This window comes from Asterias rubens, chromosome 12, assembly GCF_902459465.1.
Source record: "Asterias rubens chromosome 12, eAstRub1.3, whole genome shotgun sequence".
NCBI classification, from domain to species: domain Eukaryota; kingdom Metazoa; phylum Echinodermata; class Asteroidea; order Forcipulatida; family Asteriidae; genus Asterias; species Asterias rubens.
This window is the reverse complement of record NC_047073.1, coordinates 9273242-9288184: the sequence shown is the minus strand read 5'-3', so window position 1 is coordinate 9288184 and position 14943 is coordinate 9273242. Positions and strand designations below refer to the sequence as shown.

Below are 14943 nucleotides of genomic sequence, written 5' to 3'. Positions count from 1 at the left end.
GAGGACGCAAAACATGTTTTATTTTCTTACTTTCTTTTTTGCCTTTTTTAAAACAACTATTTTGTTCAGAACATCAGGGATTCTTTTTCAGATGTTTTAACCATAAACTAATATATAGAAAAAAGGAAGAGTTATAATAATTTATTGGAATTGGGTTTTGGGAAAAGTGCCGTAATATCTCTTCACAAAGCATGATTTTTAATGAAGAAGTAACTTTAGTTCTTTGGTTTTTTAAACAATTATTTCGTTCAGAATATCAATGGCAATGATATTAATTTTTAGGGATCTCTTTAGAAGTGTTTTTAGCGCCCAGTCGATTCTCATTAAAAATGTGTCACCTCATTTTTTTCAAAAAAGGCAGGACGCAAAATTGTTCTGTTGTTGTTGTTGTTGTTGTTATTTGACCTTGTAGTTTAGAGAAAAAGATTGGAAGTGGGTTTGGTGAAGAATGCCGTCACTAATATCTCTTCACCAAGCATGATATTTAAATGTTCGAAGAAGTAACTTTGACTTTAAATTCGTTGGTTTTTAAAACAACTATTTTGTTGTGATCAATGATATTTAGGGATTCCTTTTCAGATGTTTTAAGCGTAAACTATATTTTAAAAAAAGATGCACACTTTGTTGTTTTCTTTTTTGTAATTTACACTGCAATAAATAATGTGACAAAATGAATAATTTACATTTATAAATAATTATTTGAATGTGAGTACAATTAATGTCAAATAATTCCTAGGTGATTCTTAAGGATGGTTATACATCAAAGTTTTGAAAGAATGGTTAATAAACCAGATAGGCCTACACTCTAAAAAAAAAACTCTCGGTCAGAATTGACCCTAATTTGGGTCCCAGGGGGCCAGACCCATTTCTGGGTCAGTTTGACCCGGGATCAATGTGTCCCGGAATCCGAGTCAAATTAACCAAGTTTCTGGTCACACACGGATATTCCGGGTCACCATGACACGGAATCCGAGTCAAACAGACCCATTCTGGGTCTGGCCCCCTGGGACCCAAATCCGGGTCAATTCTGATCCAGGATTTTTTAGAGTGTGCAATAAATTCATCAGAGAAAAAATCGTTTTGTGAACCAAGTTTCACCGCCGATATTTTGAAGATGGTTAATTGGACGAGTTAGTTCACATAAACCATTGTTTTTACACCACGTTCACGTTTTTTGAAACCATATTATAAATTATAAGCTTCGACATTATATTCATGGTGTGTAAACCCCCAAAAATTGAAAACCCTTTCTGTGGTTTACATCTAAGTATTACTTACCATAGTAAAAACAGTTTTAAAAAAACGCTATTGCCAAACGGCGCCCCATAGTAATTGTTTTTTATTCTTATTTTAATACAAGGAAGAATCTGGTACTACATATTAATAGTAGCACTGTTCCTTCCCAACTTGATAATCGACCCAGAGAAAACGATAAAAGTGCATAACTGAATTATGAGTGAATGAGGGCGCTGTGGCTGTTTAGCGGGACCGGCATTTTCTTTGCTCGTCCAGCAGCCTCCCCAGGGGCAGCTTCGTATTTTACCAAAAATAGATTACAATGCAATATTATTATTCATGGATGGGGACGAGAGAAAGTGTTGCAACACCCGTGCTTGCTTGCTTGCTGTTGTCGTATGGTAGTTAGAATACGGTGCACATGGTGCTATGGTATTACATCATAAATAATACAAAAATCAAAGAACAATTCAAAGTTGTCTACTTCAGTATTTTCCACGGTTATCCCTGGTTACATAAATAATGAACATGACGATCACAAAGTGCAGCATGCTAGCATGGTGAGTGTTTTGGAAAACTAAATTTGAGTGTGCTATTTGCATGTAAATCATTCGATCAATTATTATGTCACGCGATTTCGATCACGCTTCCGAGTGCTGGTTGCTGGGCCTGGGTCCGGCCCCAGGCACGAGGCGAGGTGGGTGTGCGTGGTGTGTACTGTAACTATTTGAATGGCCGGTCACAGGTCAACATTTTGCCACACTAGGATCGAGCGTAGTAAGTAGTACTAGTAGTAGAGAGTTCGGATCCTGGTCAAAGTTTACGACGTTGAGCAAATCGTACCAGCATATATCGCGAGATCACTGACTTATTTTTGCACGGACGGTAAATACCAAGATTGCAAGAAGTGACTTTTTATCTACCGGCATTTGGAGTGATAACCATTTTCAGGTTTTGGTTCTCGGCTGAAACGGTTACGTTGTCGTCATTTTCGAACAAAACGAATTGAGTTGAGCTCCTCATCAGCAGGTATGTCTTGGGGTTTAGGTAGAAAAAGAATTCACTAGGGAATCAGGAGGAGCTGTAACGTTTTTTGGGGGATTGGGGTGTGTTGGGGTCGGGGGTAGGGGAGGGGGTGGTAGGGGAGGAGATTTGCAAAAGATAAATTAGAGAGGAATCCGGGTACTATTTTGGTAAACAATGCTGGATAAAAATAATCTTCACATGCATTATGAGAACACGATTAGCTTGGACAGCTACATGTATGTAATTTTGTATTTAAATTTTTCATTTCCAGAAAAAATAGTGGATAACTTTCCGTATCCTGCCACCACGTGTTCACACATTTTTACAAAAAGGAGGAATGAAAAAGTCGTGGCAGAATTAAGCTCTCCAAACTAGTTGTGTTACTACCTGTTTTATTAATTTTAGCATGGTCCCCCGTGTCACGGCTCATAATTATTAACACTGGACCACAGGCGCAAGGCCAGTGATTATTTTAGCATCGGGCCAGTAAACCCGTGGCAGGACAAGTTTGGGATAACTTTCCGCATGGTGCCACCACTTTTCACTCTTTTTACAAAAAGGGGTGATATCTCATTGAGGTAAAATAGATACTATATTTCATATCGGATGAAAAAGTGGTGGTGCCATAAGGAAACTTTTCCCAAGTTTGGTGGTCTTGTGTTTTTCCAATGTATAATATTATATTGGCTACCTCAGTCATTACACATTCAAAATATGTGATCTTTTTGCAAAACAAACAGTTGCCTATTGAATCTGATCTGCAGTTACATTTATATAAAGACAAATTAGATTGATTTTCAAATTTGTTAGTGCTGCTATACTCATTTTGATTCTGGTATTATTTCTATATTTCTACCTAGTCTAGTAAAAGAAATTTTAGCTTCAAGCCCTTCAGTAAAACAATATATAAAAAAATTGAGCGCCCTTATTGTAGCTCCCTGGTGTGACTGAATGCCAGGTATCAATATTTGAACGAAGTTTGTTCAACAAATTGTGGTTTTAAGTGGTTAAGGAGTGGTTTAAGACCCAGTGACCAGGGGTAATATAATGTGAAGCGCTTTGGGACCCCTCCGGGTGTGAAAAGCGCTATATAAAAACGGGTTATTATTATTATTAAATTAATTTACTTTGTTTCAAAAAATTAAAAAGAGTATCTTGAACAATTTCAGAAACAGCGATAATTCAGAATCAGATTCTACACAAAGATTCAAGTAGCAGACGATGCCAAGTCCTAACAACATGAGTAACGCTACAGAAGGGCGTTGGCCCGATGACGTCGGCATCATCGCAACGGAGATCTACTTCCCCTCCCAGTACGTCGATCAAGAGCAACTGGAGATCTTCGATGGCATCCCCGCAGGAAAATACACCATCGGTCTCGGTCAGAGCAAGATGGGTTTCTGTACGGACTGCGAGGACATCAACTCGCTGTGTCTGACCGCAGTTCAGAATCTAATGGACAGGAACCAGATAACGTACGATTCCATCGGCCGGTTGGAGGTTGGCACAGAGACCATCATCGACAAGTCAAAGAGCGTGAAAACTGTTTTGATGCAGCTTTTCGGGGACTCTGGTAATACGAGTGTGGAAGGGATTGACACGACAAACGCTTGTTATGGTGGGACGGCTGCGTTATTTAACGCTGCTGCGTGGGTAGAGTCCAGTGCATGGGACGGTATGTACTTTCATCTTTTTTATTCCTCCCCCCCCCCCTCCCCAAAGGTAGTGCTTGTAAACCGTTAAGCACGGTTCGTACTTCATGTGAACGCAAATTTTGGTGACGTAATAATCAGTACGTGCCATTTTGCCAATTGTGACACAAGAAAATTCTCGTTGTTTTCGCTTTCACGTGAAACTTATGAAATGGGCTTTACTAGCGAAAGCATCAATTTTTTAACAGAACTTGGAGGCTAACTTGGAGTAAGTAGGTGTGTACAGTCGGCTTACTTCAAAACAAATTTGCCATCTTTGAGCAACTGTCCTAACTCAAAATCACTCAAGTTGGGCCTTTCCTATCTGGATGTCTCAACTAACTTAATTTGGGATGACTAAATCAAAATGCAGAATCGGGGGCTTCCAATCAAAGATGCAAAACTGAAACTTTTTCCCTCATATTTTTGAACTACAATTGGAGGAAACGTACTTCCTGCCATGCTTTTAAATACAAACATCTGTCACCTTGACATTGGGTGCGTTCGTTTAGCTTCCCTGGGTGGACCCCGGTGTGTGGCGTTTTTTTTTACAGGACGAACGTGGGTAATTATCTGCACAATAAAAAAAAACGGCACACACAAGGGTCGACCCAGGGAAGCTAAACGAACGCACCCATTACTGTATACATTGTACAGTGTCTGTCATTGACATCCTAGGAAAAGTATAATATTGGTATTAGACTTCTTAACCTCTGGTCGGAAGTTGTGCAACCAACAACCATTACACAGGTTTAAAGATTTCCTGAATGTCAGTTGGGTAAAAATTCAGGTCGGCCTGTCTTATTCTCTGGAATATTTATGTGTTTCTTTACTTTCTCAACATTCATTTTCTGTTCCCCCCATGAACTAAGTTTGAAACTAAAGTATTTACAGAAACAGAATTATGCACAGGCAAAACTCAGTATGGTTTAGTACCCACTTGTTCATGGAAGTATGAATACATGTGAAACTTGCACAGTTATTTTATATGTACACATGTCATGAAATGGCGAAACGTGCGGAAAAAAGGTGGGTTTTCCCATTATTTTCTCCCGACTCCGATGATCGATTGGGCCTAAATTTTCACAGTTTGTTATTTTATATAGAAGTTGTGATACACGAACTGTGGGCCTTGGACATTACTATTTACCGAAATTGTCCAATGGCTTTAATACAAACAGAAACAGGTTTAAGAGTTTCAAGACTTATCATGTACAATTGAATAAAATTGGCTGTGTATACAGTGTAAGAAGATTTATAAGACATTTTGCTGGTACGTTTTTGCCACAGGACGATATGCTCTGGTGGTCGCAGGAGATATAGCGGTTTACGCAACCGGAAATGCCCGTCCAACCGGAGGTGCTGGTGCCATCGCAATGCTCGTTGGGCCTAATGCCCCGTTGGTTCTAGAAAGAGGTAAACATAGTTTAAATACTTGTGTGGATATATTTTTTATTATTAACTGATCGAAGGTTATCAGCGACAATGTGATGGTATGTTTTCTCCACGTACGACATCGGAAATCTTAAAATTATTTTAAGTTGTTATTGCATACCTGCACATTTAATCTGTTTTTTGTTTTTTTTTCAAAGAAGATGATGTGGTCAGGCATGCAACTTTTCAGCTGATCACCTGATTTCCTCTCTTGCTTTTCAAAACAGTGCCATAGAAAACTGGGGGAAAAAAAACTACAAAAGTTTAGCATGATGGACCATTAGAAAGTTGCTTGTCTCTGTGGTGTATAAAACGGAAAATTATTAGTACTACGTGTACCAGGGTAACTTTAAATGCAGAGGAGTAGGTTGTGAGTGGGATCACATTGGAGAAACATTTATGAAAAGGAAAATTTCAAAACTTCAATGTTTTGAGGGCAACCCAGCAGTTGTAACTTAAGGGATTTGTTGAAAATTTCAAAGTGTGATTTTGATGTTGAAAGTCAACCCAGTTGTAATTTGAGGGATTTATTTCACTGATACTTCGACTCCTCCCTTTCCCCTCTCTCTTCCCATTTGATCACAAAGGCCATGAACTACACAGGCACACAGTTGGCCCCACTGCACCTGGGTTTGGTCTTGGCCTTGGTGCCCACGTCAAAAGCTTCCCATAGACTATAAAGATTTCCCAATGGGAGTGCCCTTTAAAAAAGAATATGAAAATGGCCTTGCCCTCTCCAAGATAAAGTTTCAGTCCCTGGTCTGTAGTCTCTATCACATACTGGGGAAATGTCCTTTTCTTCATCAGCTCCAAAGCTCTGGAATGATCTGCCACAACATCTCCGGAACTCCATCTCCATTTCTCAGTCCAGAAAGAACTTTAAAACTTACTTCTTCAACCATTAAGTTTATTCTTTCTCGTATGCACTTTGTATCCTTAGGAAAAGGCGCTTTAGCAAATTCCTCATTATTTTCACAGGGAAATTTCTGGTAGTCAGTGTTGTATTACTCCTCCCCTTTTTTATCCAGGATTAAGACACACCCACATGGAACACGTCTACGATTTCTACAAACCCGATATGGCTTCGGAGTACCCACGCGTGGACGGCAAACTGTCTATTCAGTGTTACTTGGGGGCGCTAGACAAGTGCTATCAGGGGTACTGTGTAAAGGCTGAGGCCCAAATGCAGAAAGGTATACAATTGTTTTACTATTTACTAACAGTTGTGATTTTTAGTTTTTGAAAAGGGAATGATTTCTTTGCAATCTCAAGGTTGTTGGTTCAGATCCCAAAAAGGACCACTTTCAACTATCCCTTGCTTTAAAGCCATTGGACACTTTCGGTACAGATTTTTTTTTTTAAGTTCACAGATTTACAAATAACTTACAGGGTTGACAGAAGGTAATGGTGAAAGACTTCTCTTGAAATATTATTCCATGACATGCTTTACTTTTTGAGAAAACATTAAAACAATTATCAATTCTTGATATCGAGAATTATGGATTTATTTTATACACATGTCATGACACGGCGAAACGTGGGGAAACAAGGGTGGGTTATCCCATTATTTTCTCCCGACTCAGATGACCAATTTAGCTTAAACTTTCACAGGTTTGTTATTTTATATATATAAGTTGTGATACACAAGGTGTGGGCCTTTGGACAATACTGTTTACCGAAAGTGTCCAATGGCTTTAATGCAGCAGTAAGGGCTCGCCCTTAATACACATAAGCCTGGCTTATTAATACAAAACTACTATGGGCTAGTAAACACCACTTCTCAACTTGTCCTGTTGGCTACTCATGAAGTGAAAACTGCAATTTTGTTTAAAATTTCCACTGACCTCTGATGTGTGAATAACAACTTTTCAAATTGAGTCAACATTTTCACAGATCTGTTATTTTATGCTTGTTGAGATACACCAAGTGAGAATACTGGTCTTTGAAAATTACCAATAGTGTCCAGTGTCTTTAACATGTAGAAATTATTTTGAGAAAAGGGTCAGTGCTAAATGCGTATTGACCTATACAGTGAGATAGCCACGTGTTATCTCTTGGTGTTCAAATAAAACAATCAATCAATGAATGGGAAGAGTCCGTTGATCAAGCCCACAAAGATAAGGGTGTGATATTATCGTCTGATGGAGAACAATAGAATGCTTTTGTTATCTCGGTATTGATGTGTTTTATGATTGATTGGGATAAAGCCAAACTAATCCCTTTGTATTCTGAGAAACTGAAAAAAAAGAGATTCAGATTGTTTTAGCATTTTTGAGGTTATAAATACATGTATTTTATACTTTGGAGAGAACCAATCAATAAGCGGGAATGCCTTAAATGGAAGCAGATTGTACTCATCGTACAAATATTGGACTCTGGTTTAGATATATATTTCCATTTTTAGTGATGTACAAGTGTTTAAGTACAAAGTGCAGGTCTATCTTTAAGTTCATTATCTGGGTTCAATTTCAACATTTCATAGAGCCATTCCAAGGCACTGGAACGTTTGGAAATTACTCAAAATATATATTAGCATTAAAACTTACTTGATAACAAGCAATGGAAAGCTGTTTATATTATAAAACATTGTGAGAAATTGCTCCCTCTGAAGTAATGGGCATCTTTTATTGATATTTTCTTGCAACTTTGATGACCAATTGAGCCCAATTTTTCACAGGTTGTTTATTTTATGCATATGTTGGTATACACCAAGTGAGAATATTGGTTTTTAACAATTACCAATTGTATCCAGTGCCTTTGAGTACAAAAGGTAGCTAAGCAAAAAAAAATAATATGCTTAGCAGAATAAGTTCACCACCCAAAATGGCATGAGAACAATTCTCTGACTGGTATCCTGATCATTTTAGCTTAGCAGAAAATTGTTAGGCAATATTTTCTGCTTACTAAGCAGCTCTATGAACTTGGGCCCGAGTCTCATTGTCCAAACTTCCTTGATCTTGCCAACAGAGGGCGACAGCAGCCACTATACCATGGATAGATTTGATGCGATGTGCTTTCACAGTCCGTTCTGCAAGCTAGTGCAGAAATCCCTAGCACGGTTGATGCTGAATGATTTCATGAGAGACCCCAAACCAGACACTAATGACGGGGGACGTTATGCAGGACTTAGGGGTTATAAGTAAGTCGGAAGAAGTTACTATGAGCAAGTTCGACTGGTATACAAATATTGACTGCTTCGAGTGCTATGGTTAAAACTATGACTCCTGAGGTGATCCCCGGAGCGTTCTATTTTCCCGAGGCGAAGCCGAGGGAAAATAGAACGCTCCGGGGATCACCGAGGGAGTCATAGTTTTTAACCATTGCACAAGTAAAAGCAGTCAATATTTGTTTTATAACACCCCAAACATTTCTAAATACTGTACTATTATTATTAAGTTACAGACCTGAATGCTACAATCCACGGACGACGCGAATACAGATTGCAAACACTTTTACTTACTGTGTTCAATGTAGTGTAGTGCAGTCCGAAATGGTTACAGACTATTAATTTATCATCCTCGTACACGCAACGGACGTCTGGGTACTGCATGCCGTGTGCTAGTCTGTCGGACTAGCGCACAGCGCCGTGTGCTAGTCTTCGGACTAGCGCATGGCAAACCGACGCACTATCACACGGCCGTCGTCTAGCAAAACTAAGACATGTCATGTGACGCGCTCTAAACCAATGAGCAGGCAGAATACTTGCAAGGGGTGTTATAACAACTTTTATTCAACCCCTGACCAGCACTCACTCAAACGACTCGTTTGAAAGTCTAGTCGACCATCGGGAACACTCCATTGCTTTCCGCCTTTTTCGATGTAGTATAACTGGTTCTCTTCTGCGCTGTACACATGTTAGCACGGAACAAGGCAATCAGGACAATGGATGAAACCATGGTGCTAAGGCTGGATCCAAATGGTCGTAAACAGTAGTCAACAAATGGTCGACCAGCCTGGGCTCGAGTTAAAATAGTCAACCTTTAGTTCACCATGGTGCACACTTGAACTTGCTTTTTATCTACTTCCTCCAAAGTAATGAATAACGCGCAGTTCTTACATAGTGCACAAATCCCTGTAGCTAGATCAAGGCATTTTATATAAAAAATTGCTGTTATACAGGAATACTTGAATTATTCCGAAATCTTTCTCACCTCCAGGACTCAATGTTTGATATTCAAAGGGCTTGTTACTTAAAGTTTTAGGTGGTCTAGAATAGACCGATCCATTGCATATTGACCAATCACTAAGCAACGAAGGTCCGACAAATAACGTCTGACATATGTGCGCATATGAAAGGCATTGGAGAGGCCCACGTGTTCTTTCTCACAGGTGCGTCGTGGGCGGAGCCTAATGGATCGGTCTATTGTTAGACCAAAACAGGTTTAACATACATACTTGTTTTTAAATAAATCCATGGACACTCTTCCGATCCCCAGAGACCTGAAGCTTGAGGAGACCTTCATGGACCGTGAAGTCGAGAAAGCCTTCATGAATTGCAGTAAAGAGATGTTTGCGGCCAAGACGAAACCCTCCACCCTTGTTGCTAACCAAGTCGGCAACATGTACACCCCATCCCTGTACGGTGGTCTAGTCTCATTCCTAGCAAGGTAAAAAGTCATTGCCTTGGTGCCCCTCTCTGGAAATGTTTCTGTAGATAATTATGTTCCCAATTGAGGTGCCCTTTACTAAAGCCATGTTCCCATTGGCCTTTTTTTCCACTGCCAGGCGTAAAGTTACCGTGACTGACTTTATTGTAATTCTACCGTGCGTTCCCCACCTGGACTTAAATTCCCAATGTTTGCGTAGCGTTTTGTTTGTTGGTAAAGACATATAAACGTTAAACTGCTGTGTGCGTGTATGTAGTCGGGGATCACACCCAAATTTACAATACAACATGAGAAGCTGTGGCCAGGGGATCACCCTAAGGGGATGCAACTTTAGATATATTATCAAATTCAGATGTCAAATAATAAATCACATAATAAGACAATAAATAATTGTATTCTTGAATTTATGGATTTTAATGTATTTTCTATACATTTTGTAATTGTAATTTTTGTTTTCTATGTATTTTAAAACAAATTCTGATGTGTTTTTTTCTTGTGTTTTTATGTGCCTTTGTTGGTTGTTTTTGCCTAGATTGCCTTTAGATACGCTTGTGAATATATTTCTTTTTTGGTTTTCCGCAGGCTTGGTCTCTGTAGTCTTATTTACAGTGTTATTTCTCTGTGTGTACTGTTAGTGTGATGCCTAGAAATAAAGAAATAAACCCTATGTGTATAATAAATTGCTGTTTTTGTTTGCCACTTTGATTCCAGTTGTAACCTCGCCGAGCTACCAGGTAAAAGAATAGGTCTCTTTTCTTATGGATCCGGTCTGGCCGCATCCCTGTTCTCCCTCCAGGTCAAAGGTGACACAGCGCCCGGGTCACCCCTCTGGAAGCTCCGGAGCAGCCTTGATGATCTAAAGTTCAGGCTGGATTCGCGGCGTTGCGTTGAGCCGTCCGTGTTTGCAGAGACGATGAAGCTGAGAGAGGATACTCATCACCTTGGTGAGTAGATTTATCTTGTTTAATTTTAATTGATACCTCAGATGGGACATTTTGGGTGACGTATGTACTAAGTGTTGTTTGGGTGTCGTGGCTGAGCAGATAAGAGCACCGAACTCTTGTGTTTCTGTTCAGCAGCGTGTTGGTTTGAGTCCCGGTCGTGACACTTGTGTCCCTGAGCAAGACACTTAACTTAAGTTGCTTCTCTCCACCCAGGGGTAAATGGGTACCTGTAAGGGCAGAGATGGTTCTTGTGATTGGTTTAGCTATGTAGTGCATATTTGTAGCACAGACTGTATACTCCCCAGGGAGCTGAGATGGTTTAAGGAATGAAACAAAATGGCCCAGACCACTAGAAGGGAAGTAATGATGTTGGAAGTGCTTTGAGATGCTCTCCCGGGTGTGTAAAGCGGGATATAGAAAACCGATAACAGTGAGAGTTTCGGAGATGCTAGGTAGCAGCAGACTTACGGAGTACCTTACCAGTGTTTCAGTAGTTCTGAGTATGCGTGATTTCCTGAAATGTCAGTACACAGTATATATTTATCTTGTTGTATACATGACCTGTCTGGGTGTGTATGGATTTTATTCTTAAATGCACTGGACACTATTGGTAATTACTCAAAATAATTATTAGCATAAAACCTTACTTGGTGACGAGTAATGGGGAGAGGTTGGAAGCATAAAATATTATGAGAGACGGCTCCCTCCGAAGTGACGTAGTTTTCGAGAAGGAAGTAATTTTTCACGAATTTGATTAGGAGACCTCCAAGTTTAGAATTTGAGGTCTCGAAATCAAGCATCTGAAAGCACACAACTTCGTGTGACAAGGTTTTTTTTCTTCATTATTATCTCGCAACTTTGATGACCAATTGAGCTCAAATTTTCACAGGCTTGTTATTTTATGCATATGTTGAGATACACCATGTGAGAAGACTTGTCGTTGACAATTACCAATAGTGTCCAGTGTCTTTAAATCCTTGTGCATTTTTTCTCGTGCAATATTTGTATCTACCTTTTGTAACTCGTAACGTTTGATATTTGCGTAACTTTTGTAACTTGTGCGAGCAATGTAATTTCTTTTGGAGATTAGTAAAGTTTCTTAAGTCTTCTTATGTCTACGTACAGACGTATCCCCATACTGCGGTCTAGGCATTGGCCCAAGGACCAGACTAGTCTTTGTCTTTTCTTTGCCATTTCCCTTTCATGTATTTTCAATTTTGTCATGTGATTTTGATCATTTAATAATTTAATATGTAAAGGGCGCATTATGAAATTTTAAATTGGTATTATTATATCTTATAAAACAAAGAAACAGTCTCCCAAAAATGGCACAACCCTGATTTGTTTTTCTGTTTTTGTTTACTTTCCCCCCACCTACAGCAAAGTACACCCCAGTAGGTTCCATCGCTGACTTGTTCCCTGGTACCTGGTACCTGACGTACGTCGATGAAATGCACAGGAGGAAATACTCCAGCAAACCCTCGTCGAATCTCCCATCACCACGAGTTGACAAAGTACCAGTTTCTTCCCTTATAAATTCATAGTAACAAGGATTTGCATAATAACAGTGGTAGTTTACTTTTGGCCCTAATCAAACAGACGTGCAACTTTTTAGCTGATCAGCTGGGCCCAATTTCATGGCTCTACTTACCGCTGAATTCCGTGCTTCTGATCACGGTTCCCCGCTTACATGCACGCCCCGAATTTCTGCGCTAGCCATTTAAGCGAAGAATGCCTAGTATGGCCGAGTACGCACGCGCAGAAGCCCAAATCCGCTGGTAACCCGTGAAATACGCTTGCCGTAAGCACAGAGTTCTTTGCTTCCGTAAGCATCGATTCTGTGCTTACGGTAAGCAGAACCATGAAATTGGGCCCTGGTTTCCTCTTCTTCTTTTTGAAACAGTGCCATAGAAAACTGAAAAAAATCACTGTGCAAAAGTTGAGTGTGATCAGCCATTTCCTCTTTGTTTGAAATGAGAAAGTTGCATGTCTGTAATCAAAAGCACAGTTTGGGCTGGTGATTCGCCGAGGATTCTGTCCACTTGCTTGAAGCCCCGGAAGGAAAAGCACATGTCTTCTAAAATAACTGACGGAGCTCAAGTCCAAATTGTGGTTTCATTAAAGAGCTTTTGCCACTTGGTGTCTCTGAAAACCTTGATGAATCTTACCATGCAATAACTGAAACATTTCACTCGTTGTTTTGTTCTACATCCTGAAATGTATGCGTTTTATAAACCAAGATGTTGGAGAGTAGCGATGTCTAGTACATTTAGGTTTTGAAATAAGGAAGAAGCAAAGGTTCTATTTTTGACTTATCGACACAATGGTACCTATAAATCATGGTTTAAAATCATCTGCTGGGGAGAAGCATTCTTCTCATTTTGCGAAACAAATGAGGAGGTAGTTGTCATTATTTATTAATATTGATTTAATAGTAGTTTACAACAGTATTTTAACAAGCCAAATCTAATGAATTTATTGTGAAGTGTTTATTTGTGACAAATCAAGTCAAGTCTCTGTACCAGACATTCAACTTTACCTCATGGCATCTACATCTGCTGAGGTAAAGACTGGGCCCCTGTCTTTATCCGCAAGGATAAAGACAGGTCCCTGCCGCTAGATCCAGTGATTCCATTGGATACAATGATATTGGATAAACGTACCTCTATGCGACATGACTGAGGTCAAAGGCGAATCTACACGCCGGTTTTGGAGGCAGGTCTCTGGCGTTATTCACGAGCCTCGAAGTGTGACGTCAGATGTTCAGGCTAGCTGAGGTACTGCTCGGCACACCTTGGTGCTATTGGAGGAAACCGAGCATACTGGATGTTGGAAGTTTGTGGATGCAAAGACCTCTGTGTACATGTTTTTTTTTCTTCCATTTTCTAGTTGTAGTGTCCTTATCACGTGGAGAGCAGCCTCGTTTCACCTTACAAAAACTCCAGATTCCAATTTCATCGCTCTGCTTACTGTAAGGGAAGCAGAGAATTCTGCACTTACATGGAGCATATCTCAGGGGTTAGCAGGGAATTTTGGCTTGTGTGCATGCGTACTCTGACCTCGTTACTAGGCGTTCTTTGCTTACACAGCTAGCACAGAAATTGCGCCCTGGTCTGCTCACTTGTCCTAAAATTTCTCCTAGGTTAAGAATCTGAATCAGTGCCAAACAATAAAAGAAACTTTAAAACAACAAATGCTGCAAGTTCCTTTTAATTGAAAATAGTGTGCTTTTATGTGAATTCTTGTTTAGTTTTCAGTTTTGACAGGGCCCAATTTCACTGAGCTGCTTAATAAGCAGACAATATTGATGAATGACTTTCTGATTAGCAGAAATGAGCAGGATACCAGTCACAAATTTTGCACGTGACATGGTAGTTTGGCTGGCAACCTTATGCTGGTAAGCAAAATGTTGTTGCGGTTATAGCATGTTCTTGTGCTTAAGCAGCTCAATTAAATTGGGGCGTGGTGATTGTACAAAACTTATTAAGCCCGATTCATACTTCATGCCATGCGAATGCGAAGCGAACGTCGACGTCACAAAATTCGCAACAAATCTTCGCAGCAGTTCAGCTCTGCTCAACTCAGTTGCGAATATGTGCAAAAGGATATTTGTGACGTCAAACTCGCTTCGCATTTGCAGGAAGTATAAACCGGGCTTTAGTGACTGTCGGTGAAATTGAAAAGTTCACACCAATACAATCCTCCAGAGCAATTTTTGTGTCTGAAATACTTTTACAGTAAAAAAAAAAATAGCATTTGAAGATCCAGAAAGTAATTATTGCTTATTTTGATTGTCTCACTCATAATAACCCCAAGCCATGTGTGTTAAGGTTATCTGAAGAGCCCTCTAGTGTGAAAGTGGGCGCTAGTTTGATGAAGTTCTGTTAGAAATATAATTATAGTATTAGAGTGTATGTACACAGCTTCCATCCATACAATTGGTGAACTGACTACCCCTTTCTATATTCCTTTCTTTCTAGCTGATTTTCTTTTGAACGATGTATT

The 14943-nt window shown here is 39.7% G+C and overlaps 1 protein-coding gene across 2 annotated transcripts; it reads left to right on the top strand.

Moving 5' to 3' along the window:
* The first annotated feature begins 1517 nt into the window (after positions 1-1517).
* LOC117298048 (hydroxymethylglutaryl-CoA synthase 1-like) lies at positions 1518-12691 on the top strand. Of its 2 annotated transcripts, none has more exons than XM_033781276.1 (8): positions 1518-1796; positions 3432-3937; positions 5244-5369; positions 6416-6580; positions 8355-8526; positions 9824-9994; positions 10706-10938; positions 12319-12691. In XM_033781276.1, exons 2-8 carry the CDS (start codon positions 3484-3486, stop codon positions 12480-12482), a joined length of 1485 nt encoding a protein of 494 aa, XP_033637167.1. In that variant the 5' UTR covers positions 1518-1796; positions 3432-3483; the 3' UTR covers positions 12483-12691. The 2 variants fall into 2 exon arrangements, with proteins under 2 accessions (XP_033637167.1, XP_033637166.1); XM_033781275.1 differs by lacking the exon at positions 1518-1796 and adding an exon at positions 2020-2265.
* The last annotated feature ends 2252 nt before the right edge of the window (positions 12692-14943 follow it).